We start from the raw sequence: 12125 nt of genomic DNA on the forward strand, positions 1-12125 counted from the left end.
AATTCTGTCCTTATTTTGCAGCTTCTTGTGGGGAAGAAGAGTTGGGCAACACTGGATGCCATATGGGGCAAGGGAATGAGGAGGAAGTGCATTGCTGACTGCAGTTCTTGCTGAGGTGGACAGTTGCACCCTAAACCCACACCTTTACCCTTATCCTTCGGGTCCTACATAACTGGTGCGTAGCATTCTCTGTTTAAGCCACCCATGCACCCCTCACTGCAGGCAGCATCTGTAACAGGTGGGGCAAACCAGGGCTGGAGGAGCAGGGCAGGTACACGGCTGTGCCCCCCGCTTGCAGCACCCGGTGGACCTGGGCTGCGCCAGCATGGGGAGGAGGTGCTCAGCATTGGCCAAGGACCGGGACCCCTCTGCCCTGGGACCCCTGGAAGCTGGGACGAGACCACGGCAGCCTCCTGCTCAGGTCTGGGGGGTGCTCCCTTCTTGCTGAGCACATGCAGCCTGGAGAAGAACAGTGCAGCTTCTGACACCAGCCTCAGGCACCTGCCCTCCCTACTGCATTTGCGCTCTGCCTTGTGGGGCAAAGCCTTGCCTGGGCTAAAAGCAGAAGTGGGGATGTGAATATGGTACAAGTGCTGAGTGTCTTATGGGAAGAGCTTGCTGCTAGGTCTCAATGCCCTGTGTAAGAAAGGGCATGGTTATTTTCTCAACAGAGCAGAAGCTGAGGCACAGAGAGAGGGGCAGGTGCGTGTCTCTCTGACAGCAGGACCAGGGCTACCACTCCATGTCTGGAGTCCAGGGTGATTCCTCTTTCCTCTAACTAAACCCCCGCTTTCCTGTCCCAGGAGGGAAGGCACAAGCTTCCACCTTTCTCTTGGTGTGACAAATGCTGTCAGCTAGCTCAGACCACAGGTATTTCTCCTCTTTGGAACATCCTTTCCCTGTTTGGGAGATAGAATCATAGAATCATAGAATCATTTAGGTTGGAAAAGACCTTCAAGATCATCGAGTCCAACCATCAACTATGCCCACTAAACCATGTCCTGAAGTACCCTGTCCACTCGCTTTTTGAATATCTCCAGGGATGGTGACTCAACCACTTCCCTGGGCAGCCATTCCAATGTTTGACAACCCTCTCAGTAAAAAAATTTTTCCTAATATCTAATCTAAATCTCCCTTGCCTCAACTTGAGGCCATTTCCTCTTGTCCTATCTCCAGCCACCTGACAGAAGAGACCAACAAGAGATGTACCTGGGAGCAGAGTTTACCCAGGAATCGTATTGCTCTGACAGCAACCTCCCTGCTTTCTGGATGCAACCCTCTGAGAAGCCAAACTGCTCACAAAAGCTATTTTCACCTTGCTGTTAGGTGATACCAATGCTGGGTCATGGCCACGACTTCCTCCACATGGATGAACTTACCAAGTGTGCTTCTGGGACACAAAGTACAAGACGGCATAAAACATTCAGGAAATGACAGCAGTGCCAGTCTCCAAAGTGTAAGCATATATGAGCAAATAGCCTGGCGGGGGATGCGCTTGTACTCAAATTTAGCCCCCTGCACACTATCAGCTCTCCAAGGCTTTCCCTCCTCCTTCAGATTACTTCACACCCCTTTCCTCTCCCCCAGCAGGGAAGCTAGGACTGCGATTGCAAGGGTAAAAAACTAATGACCCCTTCTCTCCCAGCATACCTGAAATGCTGATGGTTGCTGCGGCTTTTGCAGCTCCAAAAGTTTTGCTGTGTTTGTTTGTGGCAAGGCAAGTGAACAGGCCAGGTCGGGTGACATACACCTGCAGTCTCGAGTCAACCACTCTGTCCTTGACACTTTCCGCTATAGACCCTGCAGAAACCTAAGACAGCGAAAAGCCCAGTGCAGTGATATTTCCAACAAAGGCAAACAAACAAACCAAGGAAAAACCTAAGAGACCCAGCCCCAAGCATTTAAATTGGCAGAGAAAGATGTAGCAAGCAGATAAAAGTGGCAAAGAGCTAAAGCTGCTGGCAGTATTTTAGTGCTTTCATAGCAGCTGACTTCACAGTCAAAAGCAAATGTTAAAGACCTCTCCTATTTTGCACTTCAGCAATACTTCTGCAATTAATTTTCAGTTCCAGAGGGCTGTAGTCTCAGTTTTGCTCATGTAATTGAGCTGGCCAATTACTCAGGACCTCTTCTCATAAGTTGTTTGCCTATTCATGCCTTAGCAAGGAAGGGCATAAGGTGGTTTTGTGGACCACGGCTATACAGACGGAGAAAAGAAAATAGTTTGGAAGTTGTTGATTCTGGGTTAATACAACCACTGCCACACTTCTAAAGCAGTCTTGAGCAAAGCAAGCACTCTGTCTCCTACACTTTTGCAGATATCTAATAGATTTTCTTATCTCACACCTATAAATATGAAAGGGGCTGCAGATGTGGTGATTTTGGCCAACTCTTTTCCCAGGTCAGAAATTCCCAGTAAATTTGCTTGGAGCCTGCTGATTTTGACCAACAGCTCTCCTGCTCATATGGCATTTATTAAAGTAGGAGGACATGATACACCAAGGCTGTACCTTGCAAAGGCAGTAGGAAGGAGCAACATTGCCTGCTCTACTCTTCATACTGATAGGAAGCATCAAATGTAATTCAAGCGAGATGCAGTTGCCCCTGAATCCCACCAGTGTGTCCTGGCCCTAAGGACAGTGAGAGTTGTCTCCCTGGATCCATCCCAGCAAAGCACTCCATCTATGCATCTATCTGAGAGGTTAGAGAGACAAATCTGACCTTCCTGGAGGTTAGTAGAAATGCGATTTCAATGGGATCTGTGTCTGTTCCCAAAGGTATAAACAGCGGTAACTGAAAAAGCAAGGCAGGATGCATCAGTGTTTTATCATATCTTTAGTAAAGATGTGTTTCTCTGAAAACAAAATGCTGAAATTAATGTATTTGTTTTGCGTCACTCAAGCTCAACTTGGAGTTGTGGTGAGGTAATGTGCATGCGAAGAAATCACTAAATAACAAGACCAGCACAGTTATTTTAAGTATTGCATCAAGGATGGGTGGTATGCTGGTCACCATGCAAACAGAGGGACCAGGGATATTTTTTGGCTTCATGCTGTGACCTCAGTTCAGGTGGATGGGGACTCAGGGCACGTTTTCTCACAAATTTCTCTTTTGTTACAGTACTGGTCAGATTTATTTTTAGAATTTTTTTTCTCCCCAGAAACCACTCAGCACTAAGACACCACTGGGACCTTCCTGGTGGAAAGGAGGAATTTCTTTACAGGCTACACCTGCCTCCTAGCATCTACCCAGGAGAGGTGGGCACTTGCTCTGAGCCACTTGTGCTGATCCAGTCCTCTCTCCCTCTTTACCCCTCAGACCTCAGGCATACCCCATCTGTTAGCTCCCCTCCCGGCAGTGCTGGATTCTGCCTGGTAAGCATGGAGAGCCAGGATTGTTCCTCCTGGCTTCGGCCATGGGAAGAAAAGGGTGCTCAGGTAGCGGCAAGCAGTACGAGCAGCATGCATGGTCACATATATTGTGAAAAATCACAGGTGAAAGTGTGAGGTAGTTGTGCCTAGGACTTCCACACCAGCCAGCTGTTGTTTACTCTACTGGGAACCTCAAGCCATTCCCTTGTCTTAATTGATTCCTTTCCCTTTTCAAATACGTTCCCTGAGATTTTGTTTCCAGCAGGTCTTTTTTTAGCCTCTAAAACGTCACTTCAGCCACCACCAAAGCAGACACCTCTTCACACCTGGCTCACTTATTCTTTGTGGTGTGGAAAACTACAGTTTAAGGTCCATGATGCCCCATGGGGCATAGTGGGAGGAAAAGGAATTGTGTTTCTGTTTAGGTAGGCAAGGCAGCTGCTGCCCAGAGGAGTTTCCATCCTCCTCTTCAAAGGCATCTCAACAACCTCTGCAGATTCCCACTCTTTAAACCTCAGGACAATTACAGGTCATCATTCAGAGACCATAATGCCGCAGGCACGCTGCATCTTCAAATGACTCACCATTGTTTGCTTGTGAGCCAGCCCTCAAATGCACGAATTTCAGTCCACCCCCTTCCTGGCCTGACTTTCCCAGCGTTGGGTTCTCATTAAGGTCTCTCTGTCATATTTAAAATGACGCAGTCTGGAGCACCACCCTCCAGGGACTGGACTTTGCCTCACAGACAGGAAAGGGGCATAGTGTATCTGACCAGCCAGGCAGCGGCCCCAGGTAGGAGCTGAGCATCATCTCACACACAGCTCTCTGTGGTATCGACGCACTGGTGGCAGCTTGGCAGAGCAGCAGTCTGTGCTCTGGAAATACTTTGCCCTTGCCAGGGACCCCAGATACCCCAAAAGATTCCTTCTCCAATGAGGAAGAAGTCTTGAATGCACACCTGCAGTTGTCTCAAAATAATTATCTCCAGAAACTACTGAGTACCCACAGGTGTCTGCAGAGGCTGATCTGATGCCTTTGCTGTTCTCCCTAGCAACTTCGAGGGAATATTGAAAATTAGCCCTCATCAGACTGGAGGACACAATAAGCTTTAGAGGAGATAAGGAAGGCAAGACAGCCTACAGAGTAGCCCAGGCTCCTTAATAATGTATTTTAATACATGGAAAGAGGGGACACAGAGCAGGATGGGGATAGCCTCCTGAAGTAAGGAACTTGAGCAAGAGGATTTATTCGTCCTGTTCGACAGGCAAGTCCACAAGAATGGTCATGGCCAGCTGATGGCCAGAAGGACTAGTGGTTGCCAGGGGTTCAATGAGAAAGACCAGACTCAAAGTGCCAGCCTGCAAGCTGTGGCTGCTCCACCTGCCTCCACAGCATCACGCCCTGGGGCTTACATCCTTAAAAAAGCAGTGGAAAGACCACAGAGAGTATAAAACATGTCCACCATAACCATATCAAGACTGGAGGAAACCCATGGCAGGCTCAGGCTGCAGAGCTGCTGTGACTGTGGTGCACCACTCACTGCTGGGGAGGCAATATCGGGTGTCAGGCGGCTCTTCAGTTCAGCTGAAGGGAAGGCATTGCAATAGCTTACACACGAACATGAAAGCCAGATGAATTCAATGCAGGCACCTATTTCAAATGGTCAGGATAATTAGACCACAGAACAATTTCCTGTGAGAAGCAGTGGATTTGCATCTCTTGGTGCCTGCCACTGAAGAGGGTGTCCCTTTCTTGAGGACGTGATTCTAGCCAGGAATAAATTGTTGACATACTTCAGTGTGTCACCTAGGTCAGTCTAGAAAATTTCACATCTATTCGCCTGCAAATGTGCTGTGCATATATGCACATTATTATGTACATTATGTACATATATGTACATTATTAATACCTGTCCCACAGGTATTTTGCCTCAAGACAGTTTGCTCTACCTAACTACCTTGGTTTGTGTTATTTTGTCAAATAAGCAATTTTGCCATGTTATTGTTACCACATTAGGAGAAAGGTGAGGAGGGGTGGCTGCAAAGATACTTAAACCCACGATGAATTCCTAGAAACCCTGGCTTGGAGGAAGGTTGTAAGCATCTAAAGCATCCTTCATCTTGGGCTTCCCAGACCCTAAAAAATTAATCCACACAACACCCTGGAGAAGGGGGAGAGTGTTTTGCAGAGGAGAAAACTGCAGCAGGGAGATGAGGCGGACTCAACCTGATTGCACAGCAAGTCACTAAGTAAGGCAGGAATAGAAACCACACGCGCTGGCTCCCAGCCCCGCATTTTAATTCCTGGGCTGTGCTTCCGGATGATAGCAGCCTCCAGGGCCAAAAGAATGAAAAAAGAGGCACTTACAGCTTTCCCATTTTCCAGCCAGGTGACAGTGGGGACTGGAAGGCCGGTCGCAGCACACCGCAACGTCACCACAGACCCAAAGGTGACATTTTGGGATTCAGGAGCCTTCAGGATTCTGGCAAAAACTGCAGGAGAAGACAGAGGTGCTAGTTGAACAACAATGTAAAGCTGAGGCTGTGCTGGCATGGAGATGCTTCCTCCCCAGTAGGTCTTGAAATAAGCCACGGCCCCATGAATAAAAGCAGAGCGTAGCACAGGCTTCCCAGTGAGTGACAGTCTTGGGAGAGGGACAAGGAAGAGAAAGAGAATGAGTGGTGTGGTTATGTTCTGCACCTTACAGACCAAAATTTTACATCTGGAAATTTCTGCATCATCCAAGTTCGATGCCTCATAGGAGGTAATGTGCAAAAAACCAAGGGCAAACTCATCGGTAGCATGCAGATGGGACAGCTTATAGCAAATAAGTGGCAAGTTACCATGCTGCCCTGCCAAGGGTGACCTCATGAGAAACTTGTTCAAAACCATCAAAGGGGACCACCAGCACAGTCACATACCGTGAAGGTTAAGGGTCAGATGAGCTCCTCACTGTGATTGCAGTGATTAGGACTTACCATGGAGAGATGCAAAGCCCAGCATTTTCCATGCCATGACAACCTGCCCTCAGGGGTAAGAGTCTAACATCGGGTTATAGAGGAATGGCTGGCAAAGATTTTGAGGTGAGACTGCAGGGGGAAAGTAGGTTTTTAAAGTGACTTTTCATCTCTACTGCTCTTATTTCTTTTGTGGCAATTTGGTTGCTGGACAGTTTGAAGATAAGTAAGATAAGCTCCTCCCTGCCCTGAGAAATTTTCTTTTAGTGAAGTATTTTTGCTAAAAACTTATTTCGATCCAGAAACACAACTCTGATGGCCTTCACAAGCTGTATTTCAGCTGCTGTACTTGGACCACATAGAGGAAAGCAGAGAAGAGAGACATTTCCCATATGGAACATTTGAGTTTTGACCCAAAATTTTTAATGGAGATGCCTTAATGTCTGTGCAGAAGCAGGTTGAATAGCTCTGTGCCATTTTTTCCTCCAATTCTTGTGCTTAGTGAGTAACGTTCTCTCTCTGCCTTCTGGGTTGCTCAGCATTGACTAAAAGTCTCCATCAGAAATTTTAGTAAGCAGGGGTGTTTCTCTTGGAGTTCTCAGACAAGCCTGATAACTTGTTTGTGACTTTTGCTATCTGTATGGTTCCTCTTACCAACGTATCTGATCACATCACAGTCTTCTGTGTCTCTGCCTGACGTACCTCTTGGCAGTGGCCACTGGTTGCTCCCAGATGGAGACTTCCAATGCAGAGCAATTAGGAGACCAATGAGAGTCCCTTCAGAAACTGAACATCTGTCCACGCCATTTGGGATGGGAAGGCTTTGTCTGCAAAACTTCAGTTGGAATAAAAAAAGTATATGCTTTCCACGTAGTCCTTCCACCCAGTCCTGGCCTGAGAAGGGGCTGAGATTTGTATTAACAAAGAGCCTAAAACCAGCTTTTGCTCATGGATAGGCAACACTAGGAGTACATTTCAGTGTAGAAATTTTTTGTTGTAGGAGCACAGCCATTCAATAGGCTCCTGGGCAGGGATTTTTAGGAAGATTAAATTTAATGTCAGTGAAGTGAAAAGGGTGGGAGAGTACGTATTATATTCAGCTTCTTAATTCCTCTATGGTCTCCAAGCAGTTCCTCACTGTTGATGCTCAGTGCCACTTGCTTAAACTCAAAGCAGAGCATCATCGGGGCTGCTGCATCCCCCCTGCCCCTCAGCAAGGCAGCATGTAGAAAGCTCCCCCTCTAACAAGGAAAGCTGCAGTCACTGGCCAGGGACTTTCCCGATGAATAATAAGAGAAATGAAACCTTTGCCTGAAGTTTCACTTCAGGCTATTAACAACAGATGGTTACAAATTCAGCCCCGAGTGCCCTGGGCCAAGCTCATATTATCCTTCATTCGGAGAAATACTAAACTTTTGAGCCTGTCCATTGGCAGCTGTTATGTGCACTCAGCTCCTGCTAAAGCCAGCACGTTAGCTCCCAGAGCCGGAATAAAGCCCTTGGTGGTTTTCTCATGCTGCTGTTGGTTTCTCAGTGTGCTACTGGGACCCTGCCCACCTGACAACTCTGCTCCTCGGATCCTACCTAGCTTAATTAGTACTGAAGTGACAAATTAACAGCACCCCATTAGCTGATGCCAGGCACAGGTCCATATGCCCTGCTCTCCCAAAATCTGTGACGATCTTTCAGCCAGGAGAAAAAAAGGCACATTTTGAAAATTATGGCAGTTGCACAGGTGGGGAGCAAAGCCACAGCGAGCACGGCCGCTGGTCCAGCTCACTCGTGGCACCTGTGGGGAGGCCAGAAAGCTGCATCCCACTCCCAGGGGTCCTCCCTCCAGCACTGATCACAGCACTTGCTTTAGTAACCCAGCACACTGCTGGCATAAGCACTCGTCTGCCAGCATAGAGAAGGCAAAGGGTCAGGCCATTCAAGCTTAAAACACAAATACAGGGGTGAAAAATCCAGTGACAGCTGCTAAGCATCCACATGTTTCTTGTGGAAAGTAGTGCAAGTGTATTATCTAGCACAGGGAGGGATGGCTAAATAAAAGTGGGCCTATAAGGAAATAAGCTGATTTCCAAAGCATGGAAGAATGGAAGCTCCTGCTACCCCCAGTGCCACCCTGTGCATTTCCAGGACATTCAAAATTGAAGTTACAGATTTAATACTTCAACATTCCAAGTACTTACATTTGCATGCTTTTTAAAAGTATTTTACTTAAAGTTTAGCTATTTAACTTAAGTACTTATCTCTAAATACTGTGAATGGAACAATCTGGGGGTTTTTACATTATTTTATCTTTAAGTGAGAAATTCTCTGCAACAAGGGCTGGACTTCTCACATCCCAACAGGTTTTGGAGCACCGCTGACTGGCACAAGCAGGGACATATTTTCCAAAGAGCTCTTCATCACTTTGGGAAACAGCATTAAAAAAAAATAGCATCAGCTATTTCTCAGCCCCATCATCTGTGGGTAGATGATCGACACATTGCCGTTGCTGGCAGACTTGGTGCTGTGGGAAAGCCAGGGTGGGTTGTGTGAGAGCTGCCAGTGTCACTTTCCACCAGTGCAAAGCAGGGCAAGACCACCGGATGAGCTTAAGGTCCATTTTGGCAACTGCGTGGGGAAGAAAATCTGTCCTGTAGGTAAATGGAGGAACCCAGGCCCCAAAACTACAACTTTTTTTCCCCTCACTATATTACACAGGGAAAGAAAAGATGCAAAGGTGAGAAAGAAATGGCTACCCTGATAGGGCTGACCTGAGCAGCTGGTGGGGAGAGGCAGCTGAAAAGCAAGAAGAAGGAGGAACAGGAAATGGCAATAAATGTTTGTAAAATTCACATTATTTGGTGAGCTCAGGACATCGTTTTGGTTTAATTTTGCCTCAGAGTGAAAATTCCCAACAATCAGGTGATTTTTAACACCTCCATTACTTGCCCTCCTTTTCCAGATCCTCCCACAAGTGGATTTTGCCAGGAACTTTGCCTGTTTAGCTAGATCACCACGAGGTTAACAACATTCACATCAAGACCCCCAGGCTCACAGCACAGGATTTACCCAAAGGCATGTCAAAAAGCAGTTATGGACAGTGGGTGAAGAGGGCTTCATTTATTTATTTATTTAAGTGGAAAATAAAACAGAGGAGCTGGAAATGAAATCCGGCAAGCTAAAGGCCAAGCCAGCACATTAAGTTTCATTCCCAAGCCCCCTAATAAATGTCCTTTCTTTTACAGCCCTGCTAAATGATGTGATGTGCACTGCAGAGCTTGCTAGGAGGTATCTGCACTGCAGCCAGCTGCTCTCATTTCTGAGAATTAGGTAACATCATCCAGTCCAAACAGTAGGGCTTTAATTCAGTCAGAAAATTTTTATACTATAAAAAGATTAAAGCAGAGCCCCCCCAGCCCCCCGTTTGAACAGCTAACTCTTTCCAGGTGCCTTTGTTTTCCCGTCGCCTTTGACTGAGCTGTGTTTCATTTCCAGGGTTTGGGGCCCAATCCTGCAGTCCTGGCAGATGTCTTCCCCCTGACGGGGTAACGCCTGGTTTTTTGTTAAAACAGGCTGGATTGGGCCAGTCACATCCAGGCAGCAGCCTGGGTGGCCTGGGGCCATGCTGTTGCTTTCAGGAAAGGAAAAGTGATGCCCAGAGCTCACTGGATACCCTCATGCGTGCAGCCCCACTGCAGGAAGACACCCCTTTTAGCCAGAGTTTCATAAGCCTTAATGCTGGGTTTGACACATCAGGCCCAGTCAAACACTGGTTTTGGGGTGGGTTTTTTTTTTTTTCCAGAGCCCCCACTGCCTTTGGTGAACCTTGACTTTCAGAGAACATGAGCAACATTTGCCAGTGTACGTGAATTAACGCAGCGTGTCAATATCTGCACGTATTCATGCCCAGGAGTTTGTTGCTAGTGCTGGATCACTGTAAAGCCTACCTGATAATCCAAACTGAGATAAGGCCACCAAGAGCTAAACTTGTGTTAGCAACCGCCTGGCAACAGTGGGTGCACACTCCCTTCCCACCGCAGTCTGAGCCCGGCCTAACACATGAGCCAGACCTTGTGTCCATACTGTCCATACTGTCACATCTGACATAGCCTGCTCCACTTTCCCCAATTGTTCTGCTCTTACCATGAAAAATGGCCTTTTGGGTGATTACGGTCAGGTCTTACACCAATTTTTTTTTTCCACCTAAGCTGCAAAACATGGTGGGTAAAGGCAACTCCTATGTGCAAAAAGGCGTTTTCTGCTGGTACAGCTGGTGCCATGTTAAGAACAAATGTGTCTGCATTTCTGGGGGAACTGGTAAGCTACACATCGCCTCGGAAACTTTCCTGATATAAATACCCTGGCAAAGCCTTTGCACTGCATACTACTCATGCGTAGGCATCCAGGAGCTAAACTGCAAGCATTTTTTTTGTTCACGTTCACCAATTTTCCTATAGCTCTTTCATACCTGAAGTGTGAAAGATTGAAATGACTCCTTCCCTACAGAGGATTTCTCTGGGCTTAGACTTTTCTTACTAATCCGTAAGAAATCATTTATGCTTTCCATCTATATGCTCTGAAGAACCATAAACTTGTGCCAAGGTGCTGGCAGCCTTTTGCCAGTGAGAAATCCAGTCGTCTAAAGCCCCATTCAGATTCATTCATCTCACATCCATTCACTCCTCCTGACAAGTCTAAAGCAGGCAGTCAAGGAGAGATAACAAGCAGAGGGGCTACCATTTCCTTCCCACTGGTGAGAGATGAGGGGAGGTCTGACAAATACATTTATAAACACATAGAAATCCACAGTATTTGTGTTTTCTGACATTTCAAATTAATCTGTGTAAAATCCCAACAAGTCTTGAAATACCAGGGCTAAGAACAGGCCGCACATCATACTCGTGCATCAGCGGTCGCAGAGACAGCCGCGCTGAGCTGTGTGCGGCAGCTAATCACATGCCAAGAGCCAGGGCTGAACAAGTGAGGCACAGTCTCCGCAGCTGACATGATGGGACCGAATCCCAGCTTGGAGAACAAACAAATTCTTCAGTAAGCACAGTCAGCAGCTCCTCTCACAGTTACGGGCTCTGCACATGGATCACCACACGCCTCCATATGGGAATTACTCACATTGTACCTTTGCCACTGCTCAAAGCGTGCTGCCAGCGTCCCACCCAATTCCAAAACTGCTGGGTTAATAATTAAATCCCAAGATAACTGCAAGGTCAGTTTTGCTTTGATCTCTGAGTATTTCTTACCAAAACTGCAATATTTATCTTTTTGCAAAACTACCAAGTAATCACAAAGAGGAGCAAAATGACACAGACAAAGCTGATAGGAGACATGCCCACTTATCTTTATCAAATTGCTTACCTATTTTTATTTAATCCCTGTGCAAACATGTTTATTGCCAGAGAACCACGTGTATGCAGATTATCGAAAGAAAAAAAAAAAATGTACAAATACAGTAGGAAACGCACACAACCACTGTATTATTTCCCTGGGAACAGCACTATCAGGTGTGGGCCCCAGAACAGTAAGCTGCAGAAGTGCTATAAGCAAGCAGTGCGTCATCATTCACCTGCCCCTCACCTGGTTACCATGGAAATCTGGGAGGAGAACCCCCCAATGCATTTGAAATATCAATGTTTTGTACAAAATCTCAAAATCTCCAAGCTCTTCTGGCTCCTGATACATGATTTGGGAGGTTTGGGGCTTACAGTAGTTCTAACGCCTCATGCAGCACAGGCCAGACAGCACAGCAATACATAGATACTCAACCTGGAGCCTGAGGCTGTGAGATGGA

At 46.8% G+C, this 12125-nt stretch overlaps 1 protein-coding gene across 1 annotated transcript in view; it reads right to left on the bottom strand.

Moving 5' to 3' along the window:
- Positions 1–12125, bottom strand: part of MUSK (muscle associated receptor tyrosine kinase) — a 56763-nt gene that overhangs the window by 24747 nt on the left and 19891 nt on the right. Inside the window, exons 6-7 of the mRNA XM_075020366.1 lie at positions 5739–5863; positions 1651–1810 (exon numbers count right to left, since the gene is read on the bottom strand). Of these exons, the coding sequence (XP_074876467.1) occupies positions 1651–1810; positions 5739–5863 (285 nt within the window). The remainder of the gene's footprint in view (positions 1–1650; positions 1811–5738; positions 5864–12125) is intronic.

Source organism: Buteo buteo, chromosome Z (assembly GCF_964188355.1).
Source record: "Buteo buteo chromosome Z, bButBut1.hap1.1, whole genome shotgun sequence".
NCBI lineage: Eukaryota > Metazoa > Chordata > Aves > Accipitriformes > Accipitridae > Buteo > Buteo buteo.